The sequence below is a fragment of the Gallus gallus genome, chromosome 3 (assembly GCF_016699485.2).
Source record: "Gallus gallus isolate bGalGal1 chromosome 3, bGalGal1.mat.broiler.GRCg7b, whole genome shotgun sequence".
Classification (NCBI taxonomy): Eukaryota; Metazoa; Chordata; class Aves; order Galliformes; family Phasianidae; genus Gallus; species Gallus gallus.
This window is the reverse complement of record NC_052534.1, coordinates 16,112,089-16,130,374: the sequence shown is the minus strand read 5'-3', so window position 1 is coordinate 16,130,374 and position 18,286 is coordinate 16,112,089. Positions and strand designations below refer to the sequence as shown.

Sequence of the window (18,286 nt, the reverse complement as noted above, 5' to 3'; positions counted from 1 at the left end):
AAAAAAAAAAAGATTGCAGACATGAGTGTTTGTAAAATTCAAGACTTTTCTTAATATTGAAAGGCTTTTCTCTGAGAACTCACTAAATGAAAAGGTCTAAACCAGAATGACTGTGAAATAACTGCAGGCTTTTGCCACTGTGGAAAGAGGGGCAGCTAGGATTTCTTCGTTATTGTGCTTCTCCCAGTAGAGAGAATGTATCAGAGTGGCAAAGGCTAGAAGTATGATTGTGCAATAGTGGGATGCTGACTAGTTCTGTGCTGAAGGCACAAACAATCTATAGGTTGTGTAAGATACTGGTGAAATTGAGAAATGTACTTGAAATATTACAAGGACTACAGGACCCAGTTTTCTGTTTGAATTCAAGCTTTCAAGAGTAAATAGAACTTAACGGAGCTGTAGCATGTATTTAAGACTTGAAAAATAATAAAAAAAAAAAAAGTTGTGTTGCTATTTTGAAGGGTTATGGGTTGTCAGTGTTCCTTTAGGAAGTGTAAGATTGGAAAGAAAAGTAACAACTGTTTACTGAAACTGAATTTTTCCAGATATAGATGAGGATTTTAAGAAAGAGCTGCGGAATTTGGTACCATTACTGCTTGCCCCTGAAAACTTGGTAGAAAAAGAGATTAGTGGATCCAAGGTGACCTGTAGAGATCTTGTAGAATACTTCAAGGTAAGCAAACTCATGCTAATTATTTTTGTTAATGGCTTGAAAGAAAATATTCTAATTTTAGGATATCTTGTTCCCAGAGAAGATAAAGGTATCTAGGCTGACTTTCACTGATCATCTCAGTTTTACTTTCATTTCATTATTCTGACTTTCCAGAACTGGCACACAGCTTAACAAAATAGCTCTTAGCAATCTGTTGTTAGCATTTTTTTTTGTAAATAAGCTAAAATACTTCAAGTTCTATTAGACAGATTTTTTCCTCTATTTTTACTATTTTGAGAATCTATTTTGTCTGGATTTATGTGGGTGGGTGGTTTTTTTTTTTGCTTTCATTGATGGATAGAAATCCAGCTCTTAAGCTTCTGGGTGTGCAGTAAAAATCTTTTGTTTGATTTTCTGCCCCTCCAGATTTGTAATAGGCAAGGAAGAAGTTTTCTTACACTCACATGTGTGACACCATTGTATGCTATAAAATCTGTGGGTGCTTGCCGCTATTAAACTCTTGAGCTGTTCTGATATCATGATGACATCAGTAGTAACATAGAATCATAAGGTTGGAAAGAACTTACAAGATCATCTAGTCCAACCATCCTCCCCTTACCCTTGCTACCACAAGCCACTAAGCCATATCTCGTAGCTCCTCATCCAGATGCCAACTTGGTAGCATGATTCCTACGTCACCAGGAATTGGTCTGGTGTATAGCTCTTTTTGAATTGGAAGGACTTAGCTGGCTTTATATGAGAAAGTAGCGTCCCCAGTGACATTAATTTACATTGCTACTACTGAGCACACGTGTTGAAGGCAAGTCAGCTGGTGTTATGGAAGTATTTACATGGGGTGGAATCTGAGACCAGAACTCTAACACTTAAAAGATGTTGCTTTATGTATGCTTAGAAGATGATCCTTTATGGGAGGCATGATGTGGGATGCAGTACTCATGGCTGCTCTGACTAGCATAAAATCAACTCTGAAGCTGATGTGCTCAGTGTCTTGCTGTTTACATGGTTGTATATTTCTTGCTCCATTTTCTTTTTTAGTAAGGCTTGATCCTGTATGGTGCAGGGAGTATGTATTCAACGGCAGTTTGAAAAGGAGTACATCCTAAAACTGAGTGTGAAACCTTGGCTGTTGAAAAGCAGTCTGATTCATGATGCAGTAGCCAGTCTGGGAATGGTTATGCAGGATGCTGTGGATATACTCTGCATAACTGGAGAAAAGTGTTCCCTTGTCTGGATCTAAAGCTGAAATTGTGAACTCTGAGTTGGAAACCTGAGGGTTTTCACTTGGAGGAAATAGCTACTGAAGTAATAGCTGCCAGAGAGTCAAAAAAAAAAAAAAGTACTAGCCAAATTTCATAGTTTATTGGTGCTTGCATGTTATGGAAGCTTGCCAGTGGCTATTGAAAGAACCAATTTGATAGAGGTGAACAGCTTATTTTTAATACCAATAAAAACATGTTACTTGAAATGTTTTGTTAAAAAGTACTGCTTCAATTTGCTAAAACTGGAGATTATAGGAACTTCATGTTAGGCTTCTGAAATGTAAAGGGGTTTAAAGCACTAGGGATAAATGAGCAAGTGACAGATTTGTGTGGAGAAACTTGCTTAACTGAGTGTTTAGCACTATCACAAAATAATAATTCATGACCTTTGTCTTTATGTAATCCTTTTCTTTCCCTCTCACTCATATGTGCTTAAGAAATAAGAAACCTTTTCTTTTTGATTCTAGGCTTACATTAAAATCTATCAAGGAGAGGAGCTACCTCATCCAAAGTCTATGCTGCAGGTATTTTGTTTTCTTTCAAATAAGATAGATGAGTGTTTCATAAGTGCTGGTCATGACCCTCGGGAATGTGAAGCTTCCACACACACATTTGTAGTTCTTGAAGGAACTGTGTTCTTTTGAAAGCAAATGAAGCAGGGGGCATTATTTTGTTTTTTAGCTGCTTCAATTTCAGGCATAAGTTTCCTTTAATAACTTGCTATTCTGTCAGTGTCTTTCAGACAGTATTCAGAGGGCTTTTAGTATCAGCTGTAGTAGACAAAATGGAGAAAGATTATAGTAGTGCAGCTAATACTACTGTCTCACAGTGTTGGGCTCCTAACAAACAAACATGTGCAACAAAGATCAGGTAACTACACTGAACTTTCCTTTGTGTTGATCTAAAGGGGGTGTAATCAGCTATAAAGTGACTTGAAGATGTAGTGATTGTATAAAGCTTATGTGATGAACGTTTAGATTTTGTGATGAAGAGTTTTCTTCAAAGTACAGACTCTAGAGCCAGATAAATATTACACACATGAAATGGTTAAAATTAAGACATTAAGACATGAAGGATGAGTAAATACCAGAATAGTTGAGGAACCAATTTTTGAGACTTTTGGGGAGAGTTGGATGGTTGAGGAAACTTTTCATAATGAAACAAAGGTGGTTACCGTGTCCTCTAATTAACATGCTATAAATGTGGCTGAAAGGTAAAGAAGATGACATCTTGCAGTATGAGCTAGAATAACTGTCCCTGATGTGACACAGTTTGAAAGTAGTATAAGTTCTTACAGATTGACACCAAAACTGCACATAGATAATACAGAAATAATACCAGCTTGCAGCTTTCCTCACAGGCAGTGATGTGTCAGGATTAATGTTTAATAGTTTAGAGATCCTTATTTGCTTTTTAACAGTAGAACATTCAGAAGACATTGCTCACAGTGACAAGCCTGTACAAGTGCATGGGAGCTTGTCTATAGTTGTATTAGCTGAAAAAACCTCTCTCCTTGTCCATAACCTGTCTTAATGTGCATCACCAACCTTCACTTGTTTGTGCAGGGTGTTTTCTTGGCAGTCTTTGGTGTTGCTGGGGTATGTTGGATGGTGCAGATACATGTATATAACTGGCTGGTAGTGCTGTAGTGATATGTGGTTCTCAATGTTTTCCAGGCAACAGCTGAGGCAAACAATCTTGCTGCTGTGGCAGGAGCAAAAGACTTGTACAGTAAAGGCATGGAGCAGGTATGGTAACAAACTTTTTCTAACTGAATGTAAATACAGGCCTTCTGTTTTAGCGTTGTTTGGTGTAGGTTAGGAGTGTGTTAATGGGGGGGGGGGAAAGTATCTTAGCCAGGATTAGTGTGCTGTCTGTTTCTTGCACTGAGGCTAGGTGTCTGATGCAGTGTATCTGGGATTCTTTGAGATAGGAATTGGTGGGGAGGTGTGGGAATGGGATTTCATAAGAAACCACCTGCAGATTCCTGCTGCTGCTCCTGACACATCTTAAGGATCTTGTAACATGAAATGGATGGGTAAGTGAGGAGAAGTGGTGTGTCAGGGCACATCTGAGGGTAGAGTTCTAGTGTAGTTTCACAGTTTTGAGTAGCGATTGTCTATTAGCTGTCAAATGTGTGGATTAAAATCCTTTTAAGCAAACCCTTGAAATATCAAAACTATGTATGCAATTTCCTACTTGCTTTTTCTCGTGAACTTAGTAACTTACAGGTGGACTCCACAGTGTTACACAAGGTTTTTATCACAGCAAATTCTGAAAGGAGTTGCATGTCTTAAAGCTTAATGAGACTGTGCTTATTAGGAAACTTTAAATCGGGAGTAAACCAGTGGGTGTGATAACGTGCTACGAGCATAGCTCCCCACTAAGCAGGCAAATGCTGGTCTTAATCACTGAAGTAGCTTTCTGTTTTGAAGTTAGAATAAGACCTAGTGCTAGTGGCAGGGTAGGCAGTTTTAGCAGTTAGCAGGCTGAGCTGAGAATGCTCATGTAGAGGGACTCCTTCATTTGTTTCCTTTTTTGGAATATCTCTTGAAATAATTTGTGTTGTGTATAAGAAGGAAAGAAAAAAAAGCCCAGTCGGTTTTCCTGTCTTGACATTTTATTGGCTACTAAGATACCATGGTTGTAAGACTACTTACTTGGAGCAAGGAATAAACAGAAACGAATGTTCTCCTAAACAGACTTGTGTTTCCATAGTAATTTCCATCAGTATTGTATATTTTTATATTGCTGTAGAGATAAAGCACAAATATCTTAAATCAGTTTTTATGCAGAAGTCCCAAGTGCTCTTAATGTGACACAGCTTTGAAACTTCTGTTTTCAGGAACGAGACTTAAGACTGGATTATGTATGGGTATTTCTTACCATAGTGCCTTGAGCTCTCCTCACGAGCCAAACCCCTTTTTTTCTGAGTATGCATGAACACTCTCCCCTTAATGAGCTGAAATGTAAGGAATAACAAGTGTAGGCACACGGAGCATAAGAGAACAGTGGCAGTATTTGTGTGGCAAGCAGTGGTTTTAGTGCATAAGGAGCTCCTCGTATTATAGTTCTCTGGGGAATGTGAAGAGACTGTTTTGGAAAATGAGATATTAGTAACTTTTCCAGGGAGCTTTCCAGCTATGGAGAACTGTAATAAAGAAAAAGCAGAAAGGTGCTTATTGAACTTGAGCAAGGGACAGCAGATAGGGTGATGGTGTCAGGATTTTGACAGTGAGATTTGCTTTGAAGAAGCCAGCCATACATCTTGTGAGGCAGAAAGGATATGCTGCACTCTGAGAAAGTGATCTTTTCTATGTCCAGCTGAAGGAACAGCAGCAGGAGAAAGTTCAAGTTGTGTTTGAAGAATGAGATGATGAGCACTGTGATAAGTCTGCCTTATGTCAGAGGAGGAAGGCTGTAGTTTAAGGTCATATGGAAAGAATCTTCAGTCTTAGGACATAGTCTGACTGTAAGGGACTCAGGGAGTCAGAACTGATCTTAGCAGTTTAGGTCTGTGTCTTAGGTACTTAAGAGTGTAACTGTTTTCATACTCATGCTTATTTAGGGAGAGGAAGATGATGGGTGTCCTCATCACAGGTATCCATCTGAGTCGGTGCTCTCTTCCCTTCAGCAGAAACTTGCTCTCTCAAGTTGATCTGAATCAACTGTCCTAGAGGACAGTCTAGGGAAGAACAGGCTAAAGATGCTGTCAGCAGCTAGTTCTTGTTAATTCGTATCACCTGGTAAGTTCTCTGGAGCCTGCGAGTGGCAGCAATAAACAAGAAGTTACTGAGTGGGCAAAATCCACCCTGTTTGTCCAAATTCATTACTGAACCTCTCATTGGGGTGGGTGGTCTGAAGTAAGAAGCTGAGGGGAGGGCTTCAGAGTGCTATTAAACCTTTCTCTGCTTCTGGATGTTTCTTGTTTTGCCTCTTCATAACAGGAAATTGCATTATAATTGATGTCCTCTCCTTCTGGTCCTGCCTGAGGGGGGAGTACTGAAAGTATTCTGTCTTGTGCTGTGGCTTTGTATGTGATCAGACAGTTTAGGCATTTGCTGATCCATGATGCAGAGTACTTCTAGCTGATTCCCTTGGAATGGGACTCCAGACCTTACAGAGCCACGAAAATTGCAGGAGTCAGTCTGATACTGGTTTGAGGGGTAAGCAGCAAGGAGCAGGTTTGCTTTCTGTACAGGACAGGATGCTTTGTGCTGACACCACCTCTGATTGTTCCTGCAGATTTGTGGAGGAGATAAGCCTTATATTGCCCCATCGGACCTTGAGCGAAAGCACCAGGATTTCAAAGAGTCAGCTGTCAAGCAGTTCTGCTCTGTGAAGAAGATGGGAGGGGAGGAGTTCTGTCGGCGCTACCAGGAACAGCTTGAGGCAGAAATCGACGAGATCTATGCAAACTTTGTGAAGCACAATGATGGCAAAAACATATTTTACGCTGCTCGTACCCCTGCCACTCTATTTGCAGTCATGTTTGCCATGTATATAATCTCAGGACTGACTGGGTTCCTTGGTATGAACTCCATAGCTACCCTGTGTAATCTCGTGCTGGGGATGGCTCTTATATCCTTTTGTACTTGGGCATACGTTAAGTACTCTGGGGAATTCAGAGAAGTTGGAACAGCCATCGATCAGATCGCTGAAGCTATATGGGAACAGGTTGGTATCTATTTTCATGACAAATCTTTTTTTGAGCAAACATATAAAGTAGTTTCTGTTCAGTGCTGCGAGTGAAAAGCTGATTTTGACTTAATAAGGAATGCTAGTTTTGCTGAAGGGAGAATTAGCTTAGAAATATGACGGCTCTCTGCAGTAGGAGAGCATACAGGGAATGCTAGCCCAGGCCTTACTAGATACTTGAGTGGTAAGAGTGGAGGGACACTTTCAAGAAGTAATAAGGTTTTTAAGCCGAAAAATTCTGTTCTTAAAGGTAAGTTTAAAGTGGCAGGCTTGCACTGTGGATGAGCTGGGTAAAATATTTTCAATGGTTCAAGAAATGTGGATGGCTGAAACAGTACTGCCCTCTTGCATTTCACCTGATGGTGTGACTGGAGGGTTAATTAGATCTCAAGTAAAATGGCTGATGTGTGACCGGGCAGACTTGCAGTAGTTGTCATACACCAAGTTTCTTCCTCTTCCTGGAAGACTTGTGCTGTGTGTGATGCTTCAGATAGCACGGTTGTTGGGATGGTTGTTAGACAAATTTCTGAAAGAACAAGAAGACTTGAGTGTCAAGAGTACAAAAGGCCTCTGTACAAAGATCTTGTTGTCTGAATCCAGTTAACATAGCTATCCCGGTACAGCCAGTGTGAAGATCTTAACCAACTGACTAACTCTTCCAAGTAACTTTTGGAACATTCCTAGTAATTATGTTAGGTGCCAGCAAAAGGGAAGTGCTTTTGGAGCTGTTTTTACTACCAATTAAAAGGCTGACTGAATTGACCCAGGGTGGCACTAAAATAGGTCCTGTGCAGCACAGACAAATAACTGGAGCCTCCTATGCTGATACGGTCTTGTACATCTCAAATGACTTTGTTCTGGGCTTTTTGTAGGCAGTGGTATACTCAACTGACACAGACATAGCTGTCTGTGGCAACTATGTAGGGTTATGAATTACTCTGAAGTAAATGGAGAGAAAAAGGAGGGAAATGAGTAAATGTACTGAATTGGGTTGCACTGCTTGGTTAGTGGTTAAAATTGAGGCTCTTCTATACCACTGTAGCTTCTTGCTTTGGAGCTTGGAGCTGAAGAGCACTGCAGGAAAAGTGGAGGGTGTCAGCTGGTTGTGCAGCGCTCACTACAATAGCAGTACTGCTGGAGGACACACAGGGCACGTGGAGTTGAGTTTGATTACTGGCCTTCCCCGAGGAGGGGAAGAGCTTGGTTTATGGCAGCAGGAGCTTCTTATGGGCTAGAAGAAGGTGTTCTCCAAAAGAGTTTGCTCCTTCTGTTGTTACAGTTCTACGTCACAGATAACGGGCAAAGCATTTACGGGTCCTGGTCTGAGTCACTCTTCTTATATCCCATATTCTTTCTATTGATTTTCCTTTCTTTTCCCTCCATGCTTCAGAGGAATCCCAGGAAGGTAAGAAGTTGCTGGCAATCAGATTTGTCTGAACTTAGCTTTATCTACTGCCTTTTGAGAGCCACGTTTCCTAACAGCTCAATTCGTGTTCTAGGTGTTTTTCAAACTCTTTGAAGTCCTTAGATGCCGAACAATTCGCCGTGCTCTTACATCAGTGCCACGACAGCGACTCTCATCCAACAATAACAAGAAGAAAAACTAGCCAGTATTTTTAACTTTCTTTCTGTATCTGAAGTGTTCACAACTTACACATATAGGACAATAAGCTGGACTGTCTGGGCCGGTCTGCATAAATGCTGTAACCATACCAGACTGATGCTGCATATAGGGTATGGAATTGCACATCCACCTTCTAGGAACTGTAAAGTGGCTTGAAATCAGAGAAATACTGCTGTGTAGGAGGGATATCACTTGTGTTCATAGCATGTGACTGATTTAACCTCATCAGTGTAGCAGCAAAACTCATCTATTTCAGTTCATGCCAGTTTGTGTCAGACTTCAGCATTCCAGATTTTTCCATTATTTCAAGTCTCATCTTTTTGTATGTTTTTTATATTTTATTTTCTTTGGTTACCTCATTTTTTTGTTTCTTTGCACGTTTCTCATTCCACAGGTGTTGAAGCCCATGAGTGATAATTTGGTGGAGGATCATATGAGGCAGTCTGTTAGAAACTCTATCAAAGCAGGCCTGACCGAGCAGGTGTCTCACCATGCCAGACTAAAGACAGACTGACAGTACATCTCCTCTTCAACTCTGCCCTCTCATCCTAGACATGCTTGCTGTACCATGAGAACTCAATAAAAAGAAAATAAAAATAAACCAAAGTTTACAATCAACTGTAGAAGTAGTTTAGTGTGACTGGCTTCACAGATTGCTGCCATCACCTGGGGAGAGGAGGTTTGTCAAGTGCTCAGCTTCCGAGACAAACTGGTGCCATGGAGACGGGGGGTGGGCGGGAGGGGTGTGTGTTTTTAAGCGTAGTCCTGGTGAACCGTGCATGTGTGCGTTTTGGGGTGTGTGTGGGGGAGGGATCTCCCCCTGTGTTTGAGTTGATGCAGCGTCTGGCTTACAGTGGGAGCCCGTCCTCTGCAGGAGATAACTTCAGGGAAGTGACGATCAGACCACGTAAAGGGTGCTGTGCTGTCCCCAGATGTACCTAGCTGTACAACACCCCTTTGCCACCTCTAAGGCTGGAATGTCTGTGTGCATTGAGTTGGTGAAGCCACTAGAGCCACTACGTTAGATATGCATCTTGCTTTACTGCCTTCTATACCAGTGTTACGCAAACGCATATATTGGTTCCTCACACCGCTGATGGCAGAATAGCCCGTAAGGGAGGCAGTGGCTCTGAGCATCTGGTGTCTTGCCTTGAACTTGCAGACCTGGTCCAGAGGGAGGTGCATATCAGAACTGAGCTGTCTTTTTCTGCAGTTTAGCCTTCATGTATATAATGTTGCCATTAATTCTACCGGGGGAAGAAATTCCATCGAAAAACGTTGCCTACAGCTACCGAGCAATGAGTTAGGATTGTCTGTACAGTGTGTTTAGTTTTTATTTTTTAAGAGATCACAGATAGGGCATGTATATGAAATATAAATATATAAATACAATTTTGTATCAAAAGTTTTGTAGTTTATGGCAAAACCTGGTTCTGTGGTAGCTAAGTGCAGTCCCTGTAAGGGAATGTTTGTGGCTCATGTAAATGTGTGAATGCATCAACAATTGGAAGTTTTTTGATATATTTGTGATATTTACCTGCCTTGAGCACTGCAATCTCACCCCCTTGGGAAAATCAGTGGGAATGTTTGTTGTGGAACTCTTGTCTTCTGTTGCATTTTAAAGTTATTTCCTGTAATTTATTTTCAGTACATGATTAAAATCAGTTGTGTATATATGAAATGAAATTCGTGCTTATTTTTAAAAGATGTTTAAGTATGTATTCTACTACATAAACTATGTCAAATACTTATCCTGACGATTATATAAACAAATTGTCTATTGTACTTCATAGCTTTCTATTGGAGCTGATGTTTCTTTCACGCTCGTCTCTGAAAGATGACATCTGTTTAGGTCCCATCCCCTCCCTGTTTAGGAGAACTTTCTGCTTTTCTGAAGCACGCTTCTTGACTTTACCGAGTTGTTTGTCAGCTTCTGCCCTCCAACAACTGTATCGTTCTGAAATCTCGTTACAGGCTCTGTTCTCACTTGACTAAGCATCAACTAAGGTGTTTTCAGATGTGTGGAGTATAAGGGCAGCTAAACAGTTAACTGCTGTAGTTTCAGCTGGAAAACGACTGTGTGCAATAGCTTGTATCTTATTATTTCTTCATTCCGAAGTAGTACAGATTTCCATCAATGTTTGAGCTGTATCAGGCTCCCCTCTCATCAGGGAGGGCGACTTATCTGTTTAAACTAAAGCAATTGCACTGTGACTTTTGTACCCTACGGAGCTGCTAGGGATTGGTGGTTGTTACCTGTCCTCTGGAGATCAGGGCTCAGCTCCAGGTGAATGATGCTGAAGATGAGGTAGGAATGTTGCATTTTATGCTATCTTCTCTGAAACTGTACAGATTAAATACTGTTATTTAAACAATCTATTGCTCTCGTGCTGAATCTGTTTTTCTTCTTGGTCAAAAAACTGAGGAATCACAAAGGTGGCTTGGAGTGCCGCGCTTGCTTTGTACCTTCCTGGATAATGTAAGAACTGAGAGTCAGATCTGAGGCTGTGCCATGCCGTGCAGTGATGGTGAGAGCAGAACTCTATGGAGTATGACCGTCAGTGAGGCTGGAAGTTTTGATCCAGTCTCTACTCCACCCTTCTAGTAGCAGGAGGACTGATGGTATAAAGGTGTGTGTGTGGGAGGAGGGGGAGAAAAGTTGTGGACCCTGCCCCAGGAAGCTACAAAGCAAATAAATCAAGGACACAGAGAATAGGAGGGATAACTGCCATCTTCATCCTTCCTCTGCTGTCTCTGGTGCTGAAGGTTTAGGTTACTGATGCAGGGAAGAGCACTTGGGAATTGTGCAAACCTTCCTGTGGGATGTTTTTGAGAGGATCAAGGTGATTTTTTTTTGGGAGCAATGAGTGTGGGGAAAAAGAAGACAGAGTATAAAATGCACTGGGTGTGTGTCTGCGGGTGCCTGGTTGCTGCAGCCCACTCCTGCGAATTCTGCTTCCTGGATGAGGGAACTGCAGGGTGACTTAAGTGCCAGCAACTGGACTGGGGACCTTGACACAGGGACCGCGTTGAGAATGAGGACATGGAAAGCAAGTGCCAGCAACCCTAGAGCCAGGATGCATGTTGGTATACCCATCTGGATTAGCCATCAACAGTAAGTCTCCTGGTGTACTGAAGCAGCCCTAAGTCTAGCTTGGATGTACATGCTGTTCTCCCTGAGGCAGCTAGAGGGACCAGACCTATTACAGAGACTAAGGGCCACTGAGACCCGTGTGAACTGTGTGGAGACTAAAGAGGCCTTGAACACTGGTTATTGGATAGGTTATTGTCTCGAGGTCAGTGCTGATGTGTGCAGGGGAGGGTCTGAGCCAGCAGATAATGTGGGGTGATGGGCCAGCTAACGTGGTGCAGCAACTATAAGGGGTGGAGAACAGGAAACTTATTTTATGAACCTACATATTGTCAAATCATGGCACTACCTCAAAACTCTGCCTGTTACTATTTTGGGTTAAAGAAATCGGGCACAGGATATGGTAAAATTTCACTTTTATTGAAAAACATGGGTAGGAGAAAAGACATTATTTACACAAGTTCCCAACTGCAACCCCAACTCAAGAACATATGACCAGCAGTATGACAAATGGAGGTGGGTCCAAAACATAATTACGGAGCCTAAGGAAAAGTATGGTGAGTACAACTCCCTCGTGAACGCAGACCTTCAGATAAGATCAGCAACTGAAAAGAGAGAGAATAAGAAAATATAAGTATGCACTAAGCGTGCCGAGAGCTGTGGCCCAGGAGGAAGGGGAAGGAGAAGAGGGGTTGTGGTTGGGAACCAAGCATGTGGCAAAACAAAGCATCGCTCCTTTCTTTCAGATACAGCGCACCAACACCCACACAGAGGAGGGCAGCAGCAGCCTGAGGCAGGCCTGCACTCACCGTTCATGGGCATCTCATCTATCTGGGTGGAGTAGTACTGCTCAATGTCTCTGAGGATGCGGATGTCGTCATTCTTCACGAAGTTGATAGCTACACCTTTTCGGCCATATCGGCCTGAGCGGCCAATTCTGCAGAGGCGGGAGAAAGAATGAAGCTGCTCTGGGGAAGGGTAATCCAGCCGTGTTCCCTAATGTGAACACCGAGCTTACCTGTGTATGTACAGTTCTCTGTTGTTGGGTAAGTCGTAATTAATGATCAGAGATACCTGAGGCACATCCAGACCTCTAGCCCAAACATCTGTTGAAATAAGGACTCGGCTGCAAAGAGAAGGGGACGGTCACTGAGTGTATATGTGAGCTGAGGAGTCGGGCTGCCCAGTGCTGGAAACACCTGCTGTTCTGCCCTCCCCACTGCACCTCCATGAGCGTGCTGCTAGGAAAGCTGGTCCCATGCAGAACCACCAAACTTCTGTGGCGAGATAGTGCAAAGCCAGCTCTGGTCTTACATTTTAATTCCTTATTTTAAATGCACCCATTTCCAGTCTCCTCAGCAAAACACACGGGGATAATTCTATGCTTAACAGTATGAGCATCCCTCCTTGGGCAGTGGCCATCTCCCATCTCTGAGATACTACAAAGGGATGGGTAGGAATCAAGAATTCCGATTTTCAAACTAAATCAGGAACAAGACCTTGGGAGAAGGGAGGGTTCAAAGGCTTCTGGGACTGGTTCCTTTGAGGCACTGTAAGACCTCCTGCCTTAGGCAGCAATATTGTAAGTAACACTGTTGAAATCACTTACCTTGCACCAGATCTGAATTCTTTCATGATGGACTCTCTCTCCTTCTGTGGCATGTCCCCATGCATGGATGAAACAGTGAAGTTGGCTTCTCTCATTTTCTCTGTGAGCCAGTCTACCTGTGTGTACAGCCGAGCAGCCTGTGTTAGCTATCTGCTCATGCCAGCCAAAAGTGTTAGTTCTGTTCAGAGAACGTTTGCACATAGATGCTGGTAAGGACTGAGAGAGACTTTTAACAAGAGTTTTGGAGTTGAAGGAACTAAATAGTCCTTGCAGGGCATCATCTATATGACAGGGTTCCATGAACCCTGAAAGGAAAGGAATTAAGGGCATTTATTCAGAGTGATTTTCTTTTAGGAATTACAACCAATAAGCGCATTCTTACCTTATCAGTCCTACTAGTCTAAAGAGGCAGTTGGTGCCAACTATATCAGGTCTGCCTGTAACTTGCCATCTACATTAGGCATCTCCTAAAGATATATTTAACTGCTGTTCTTACTAGACAATTCTCAACCAGGGAAACAACCAGACACTTTGGTTTGGTCCAGCATTTTCCCCTGTGTTGCTCTCTGCAAGTGAAATAACGTGCCCAGCTCGTGGCTGCTGTACCTTTCTCTTGGTGTTACAGAAGATGACAGCCTGGGTGATAGTGAGCGTGTCGTAGAGATCGCACAAGGTGTCGAACTTCCATTCTTCCCTCTCCACAGCCACAAAAAACTGCTTGATTCCTTCGAGGGTCAATTCATCACTGTAGGAAAGAAGAACAGCTTTAAGGCACTGCAAGTAGGTGAGTGCATACAATGCAGTTAAAAGGGCTGAATGCTCATGTGTCTGTCTCAAGTGCTCTGGATTGCTGGGTCTACACTCAAGTTCCTCTGTGAAGTCCCTGGAGAAGACTGCTCTAAGAAAGGCTTCAAACATGACCCGCGCAACAGAGGCTTGAACTTAGCACCCTCTCTGCTCTAGGTAGACAACTTCAAAGGGAAACATTTCTGTTCTTGCTTTTATATGCAAGCATCTGGGCAAAAAGACTGAAGTGAGGTAACTGGGGCAATGTAAGAGACCAGGCAAGGATGAGGCCATTCCAGCCAGGCTGCCTACGCTTACGCCTCTTGACACGTGCTGAGCTCCAGTGCATAAGGACCTGTTGCAATGCCATACATAAGCTGTGCATCTAGGGCCTTCAGGATCAATCAGCTTTAAGCTTTCTAGCCATACTCTATAGTATCAATGGAAGACACCTACAAAAGTCCAATGGAGGAGCACAGGAATTGAGTAGGAATGAAAGACAGATTTCCAGGAGAAGAGATTACTATACCTGGAAGGATGAGGGAAGTCAGACTGAGCAGCAGCAAACAGAAATGGATAAGGATAAAGTCAGAGAGACAAGCTGGCCTCTGCTGCAAAGTGCAACATGAGGATGTCTGTAAATACCTACTCAAACTGCAGCGCTGAGAAGGAACGTAAGTAAGACAAGGATTGTTCCTCCCAGGAAAACTCACTCACCGTTTCACTAAGATGCGAATGGGGTCTGTCATGAATTTGTTGGTCATCTCCAGAATTTCATGAGGCAAAGTGGCACTGATCAGCACCACCTGTGTAGCTGGAGGTAAATATCTGTACACATCATAAATCTGCTCCTTGAAACCTGCAAAAGGAAATCAAGTAGCACTGGGAAGTTAGCACATCTTTCTCCTGAATATCCTTTGCTTTCAGTTTAAGCTGGAATTCAGCATCAGGCCTACGCTATAAGAAGAACACTGAGTGTGTTTATCATACAGCCAGTGTCACCCATTGGTCATCTCTCCCCAGTTCTCCCTAAGCCAGCATGACATGGCTGTGTTGCACAGTACAGAAAGCAACACTCTAGAATTTGTAACTACTGAAAAGGACATGATAACTAAATTAGGCAAAGCATATTAAGTTGCTTCCCACAGCATGTAACTGTGATTGCCTAGCTTTGATAAAAACCAGTTGTTTTTAGAAGCTGGACTACTAACTGGGACGATATCAGAATCTCAAAGAGGTGAGGAGAGAGAAGTACAAGGGAGATAAATATTTCACCTTTGTTGAGCATTTCATCTGCTTCATCCAAAACCAGCATTTTGATAGCACGAGTCCTTAAACTTCGTCGCCGGATCATATCTGTAAGATTTCACTTTGTAAGATGAAAAGGCTCAGAAAGCAAGCGAGTCTACACTGCTCCCAGCTGCTGACAGTGCATTTCACTGGAGGAGGGACTGGCACTTCCCCTGTTGCCAACAGAGACTGGTGTTTGGTGATGGAAAAGCACAGCCAAGTGCCACAGTGTTCCCCAACCCTGCAATCAGGGGTCTGTCTCTGCTGCCCAGCTAAGGAAGCACAGGCTACAGGGAAGCTGAGTCCAAGCTGTGGGATGCTGTTTGCTAACTGCACGCAAGTAAATCAGTCTCACATAGCAACTGCAGCTGGATGCCAGAAATGCAACGTGCTACCTCGTGTCCAGCGGGCAAATCTACTTCCTGTTTGAAGGAGCCCATGGCTTTGTGTAATTCCTTCATCCTGTGACAAAACTATTTGCACTAAGAGTTGTTCAGAGCCACCCAGTTTAGCAGCTACAAAGTTGCTTTGTGGTTGATGCTATTAGTTATTTTTGTCTCTGGAGAATAGCTCTGTGTTATATGAATACGTACTACTGGGAGAACAAAGTACTGCTCTGTTTCAGAAATCCATGAGTTAGGTGCTTGAAGGCTGACTCCATCCCTGTACCTACTGTCAGTAACAGTAAATACAAAAACTGTCATGTTGTGGAACTAGATAATGAAGTTGCACGTGCACTGATTTGACAAAGAGCTAATGAGGGTCAGTACAGAGAAAATACGGGCCTAATCTTTATCCCTACGTGGGCGAGAGATGGATTTGAAGGCTGGACTATTTAGTTGACTATAAGGAAGCAGACACAGAAGAGAGAAGGCTCCAGAGAGACCTCACTGCAGCCTTCCAGTGGTGGAAAGGAGCTTATAAGCACGAAGGAGACAGACTTTTTACATGGGCATTCTATGTTTCTTGTTTTGACATTTAACCACATCCAGCTCCTATCTCTACCACAACACTGAGATAATCCCAGGATTGCAATACTACCACCATTAAAAATATTGTTTGCTGTGCTACAATGTAAAGAACCACTTTGTTAATGAAAAGCAAAGTATGAACAGAAAATCCTAATTCTTTCCCCAATGTTTTCTCTCTCATCTCTTCCAGCTACCACTACAGTAAATTTACACTTTGTTGCTCTTCATCACTGTATCCATTAATGGTACCGTGATAAACGTAGTTTCTGTGCTATTTCAAATCTAAATGCATTACATTTGTGGGATGGTCCCATGGTTCAACTGAAGTGTGAATGTGGAGGCATGCAGCCTCCCACACCTTACCAAACACCCGGCCTGGAGTGCCAGCAACAACATGCTGCCCGTAATCCAGCTTTCGGATATCTTCACCCACATTGGTCCCCCCGATGCAGGCGTGACACTGGACATTCATGTAGTCTCCCAGAGCAAGAAGACCCTATTTTGACATAAATAATGAATTAATCAACCGAGCTCTCATGAAATTTGTTATTTATTAAGTCACGTAGGGCTGAATAGCCACATGGTATTTTTCTAGAGATAAAAGCATAAAGACTTTTTCTGTTGTTCTCCACACCTCCTCAATGGCAAGCTTTCAAAGGCTGGGGATTTGGTTATTTCCCAGGGATCACAACTACTTTTAAAGAGTACTGTACTGAGAAATGCAGGTAAGAATATATAAAACATTAGACTGCTAACTAACCTGTCACGTAAGGAAGAACGAATACAACATAGATGGGAAAAATAGCCCTTCATTAGGATTTCTTAATGAAGAAAAGCAGAAGCTGCACTTATAGCTCTTCTGGGGGACACTGAGAATCTGCACCAGTCCTTATAAATACTTTACAGGCAGTGATTTAGACATTCCTACCTTCTGAATCTGCACAGCCAGCTCTCGAGTTGGTGCTAAGATCAGTGCCTGGGTCTCGCGAACCTGTCAATCACATGGCAGTTAATCACATAGCAAGCACAGTGCAAGCAGTAACAAACAGAACAGAGCCCACAGTACCCTGAACTGTCACATTTGAAGGATCAATTGTACAATTTTGTGCTAAAACGTATGGGTTTGCAAGCGTTGGTACACCTAGAAAGCTGCTCCCGCATGGAGCGCTTACACATTTATAGCCCCTTATGTTAAGTTACAAGACTGTGCTTGAGCAGCTCTTCACTGGACAGCTTGTTTTTTTCACCCAATTGCTGAGCACAGCTGAGCTTCTTGTTCAGAATGCCTGTCAAACACTCCTCAGTCAGAAGCCTGTGTCTGACCACGCAATGTGTGCCAGCTGTTCACATGGATCCACGAGGCTCTCAGAGCTGTCTGAGCACAATTCTGACTGCTGAGAAATTGATTCAGCCCTCCAATGAAAGCAGTCATAGAATCACAGAATGGTTTGTGTTGGAAGGGACCTTTCAGACCACCTCGTCCCAACCCCTGCTATAGGCAGGGATACCTCCCTGTAGACCGGGTTGCTCACAGCCCCATCCAGCCTGGCCTCGAACGCCTCTGGTGAGGGCATCCACAGCCTCTGGGCACCCCGTGCCAGCGCCTCACCACCCTCACATAAAGACAACAGACGTTTTCAGCGCGTGGACTACCTGTATGTCCAGGCACTGCAGCACAGAGATGGAGAACGTCGCTGTTTTCCCCGTTCCCGACTGTGACCTGAGAACAGAGGTGCGGTGAAGGCTCTGGCTTTCCGGAGGAGCCGTCCAGCCCGGCCCCACAGCCCGCCCCCCCCGCCCACGTACTGCGCGATCACGTCGCGGCCCTTGATGATCTGCTTGATGGCTCTCTGCTGGATGGCCGACGGCTTCTCGAACCCTGCGGGGACACGGCCGTTACAGCGCGCCGCCGCGCATGCGCGCCGCCCCTCATCGCCGCCGCCATTTCCCTCACCCCCGCCCTCTCCCCCCCCTCCCTCCCCGCGGCCGCCCCGCCGCGCACCGTAAGCGTAGATGCCGCGCAGCAGGTCCTCCCGCAGCCCCATAGTGTCGAAAGTGGGCGTCACGTCCACCTCCTCGCTCGTCTCGAACTCCACCTTCGTCATGTCTTCCTCCTTCATGATCCGCTTCCGCGCCGAGCCGGTGGTGCCGCCGGAGCCCGCGGACCCCGACATGGCTCAGTCAGGCCTTGCCGCCGCCCTACCCGCGCACAACGACGATGGCGCGGCCGCCACACACGCAGAGAACGGGCCGCCGCGCATGCGCGGGAATCCCGACGGAGGTGG

At 43.8% G+C, this 18,286-nt stretch overlaps 2 protein-coding genes across 17 annotated transcripts in view; one reads left to right on the top strand and one right to left on the bottom strand.

The window, feature by feature from the left end:
* The window catches only part of ATL2 (atlastin GTPase 2), a 40,328-nt gene extending 29,699 nt beyond the window's left edge, over nt 1-10,629 (top strand). For 8 of the 16 annotated variants that reach the window (XM_040698228.2, XM_040698229.2, XM_046939553.1 and 5 more), the window contains 5 exons: nt 546-673; nt 2,400-2,456; nt 3,609-3,680; nt 6,178-6,609; nt 8,021-8,642. In XM_040698228.2, coding sequence (XP_040554162.1) covers nt 546-673; nt 2,400-2,456; nt 3,609-3,680; nt 6,178-6,609; nt 8,021-8,149 — 818 coding nt within the window. In that variant the 3' untranslated portion in view covers nt 8,150-8,642. Of the gene's footprint in view, nt 1-545; nt 674-2,399; nt 2,457-3,608; nt 3,681-6,177; nt 6,610-8,020 lie in introns of all 16 variants that reach the window. The other 8 variants (XM_003640929.6, XM_046939558.1, XM_025149252.3 and 5 more) reach the window with 4 other exon arrangements.
* A 1,115-nt stretch (nt 10,630-11,744) lies between these two features.
* On the bottom strand, nt 11,745-18,278 carry EIF4A3 (eukaryotic translation initiation factor 4A3). Its single transcript, NM_001030649.2, has 12 exons — nt 18,004-18,278; nt 17,808-17,880; nt 17,655-17,721; nt 16,930-16,992; nt 16,365-16,497; nt 15,016-15,096; nt 14,458-14,599; nt 13,561-13,699; nt 12,955-13,070; nt 12,364-12,471; nt 12,155-12,282; nt 11,745-11,950 (listed from the first exon to the last, which is right to left on the bottom strand). Exons 1-12 carry the CDS (start codon nt 18,173-18,175, stop codon nt 11,934-11,936), a joined length of 1,239 nt encoding a protein of 412 aa, NP_001025820.1. The 5' UTR covers nt 18,176-18,278; the 3' UTR covers nt 11,745-11,933.
* Nucleotides 18,279-18,286: the final 8 nt, after the last annotated feature.

What these genes read in the sequence shown, in the direction of transcription:
- EIF4A3 (NM_001030649.2), bottom strand. Translation starts at nt 18,175, where the DNA reads ATGTCGGGGTCCGCGGGCTCCGGCGGCACCACCGGCTCGGCGCGGAAG. An exon ending in GCGCGGCATCTACGCTTACG is followed by an intron (nt 17,881 to 18,003) that starts GTGCGCGGCGGG and finishes GTGTCCCCGCAG; the next exon opens with GGTTCGAGAAGCCGTCGGCC. An exon ending in TGGCTGTGCAGATTCAGAAG is followed by an intron (nt 16,498 to 16,929) that starts GTAGGAATGTCT and finishes ATGTCAAAATAG; the next exon opens with GGTCTTCTTGCTCTGGGAGA.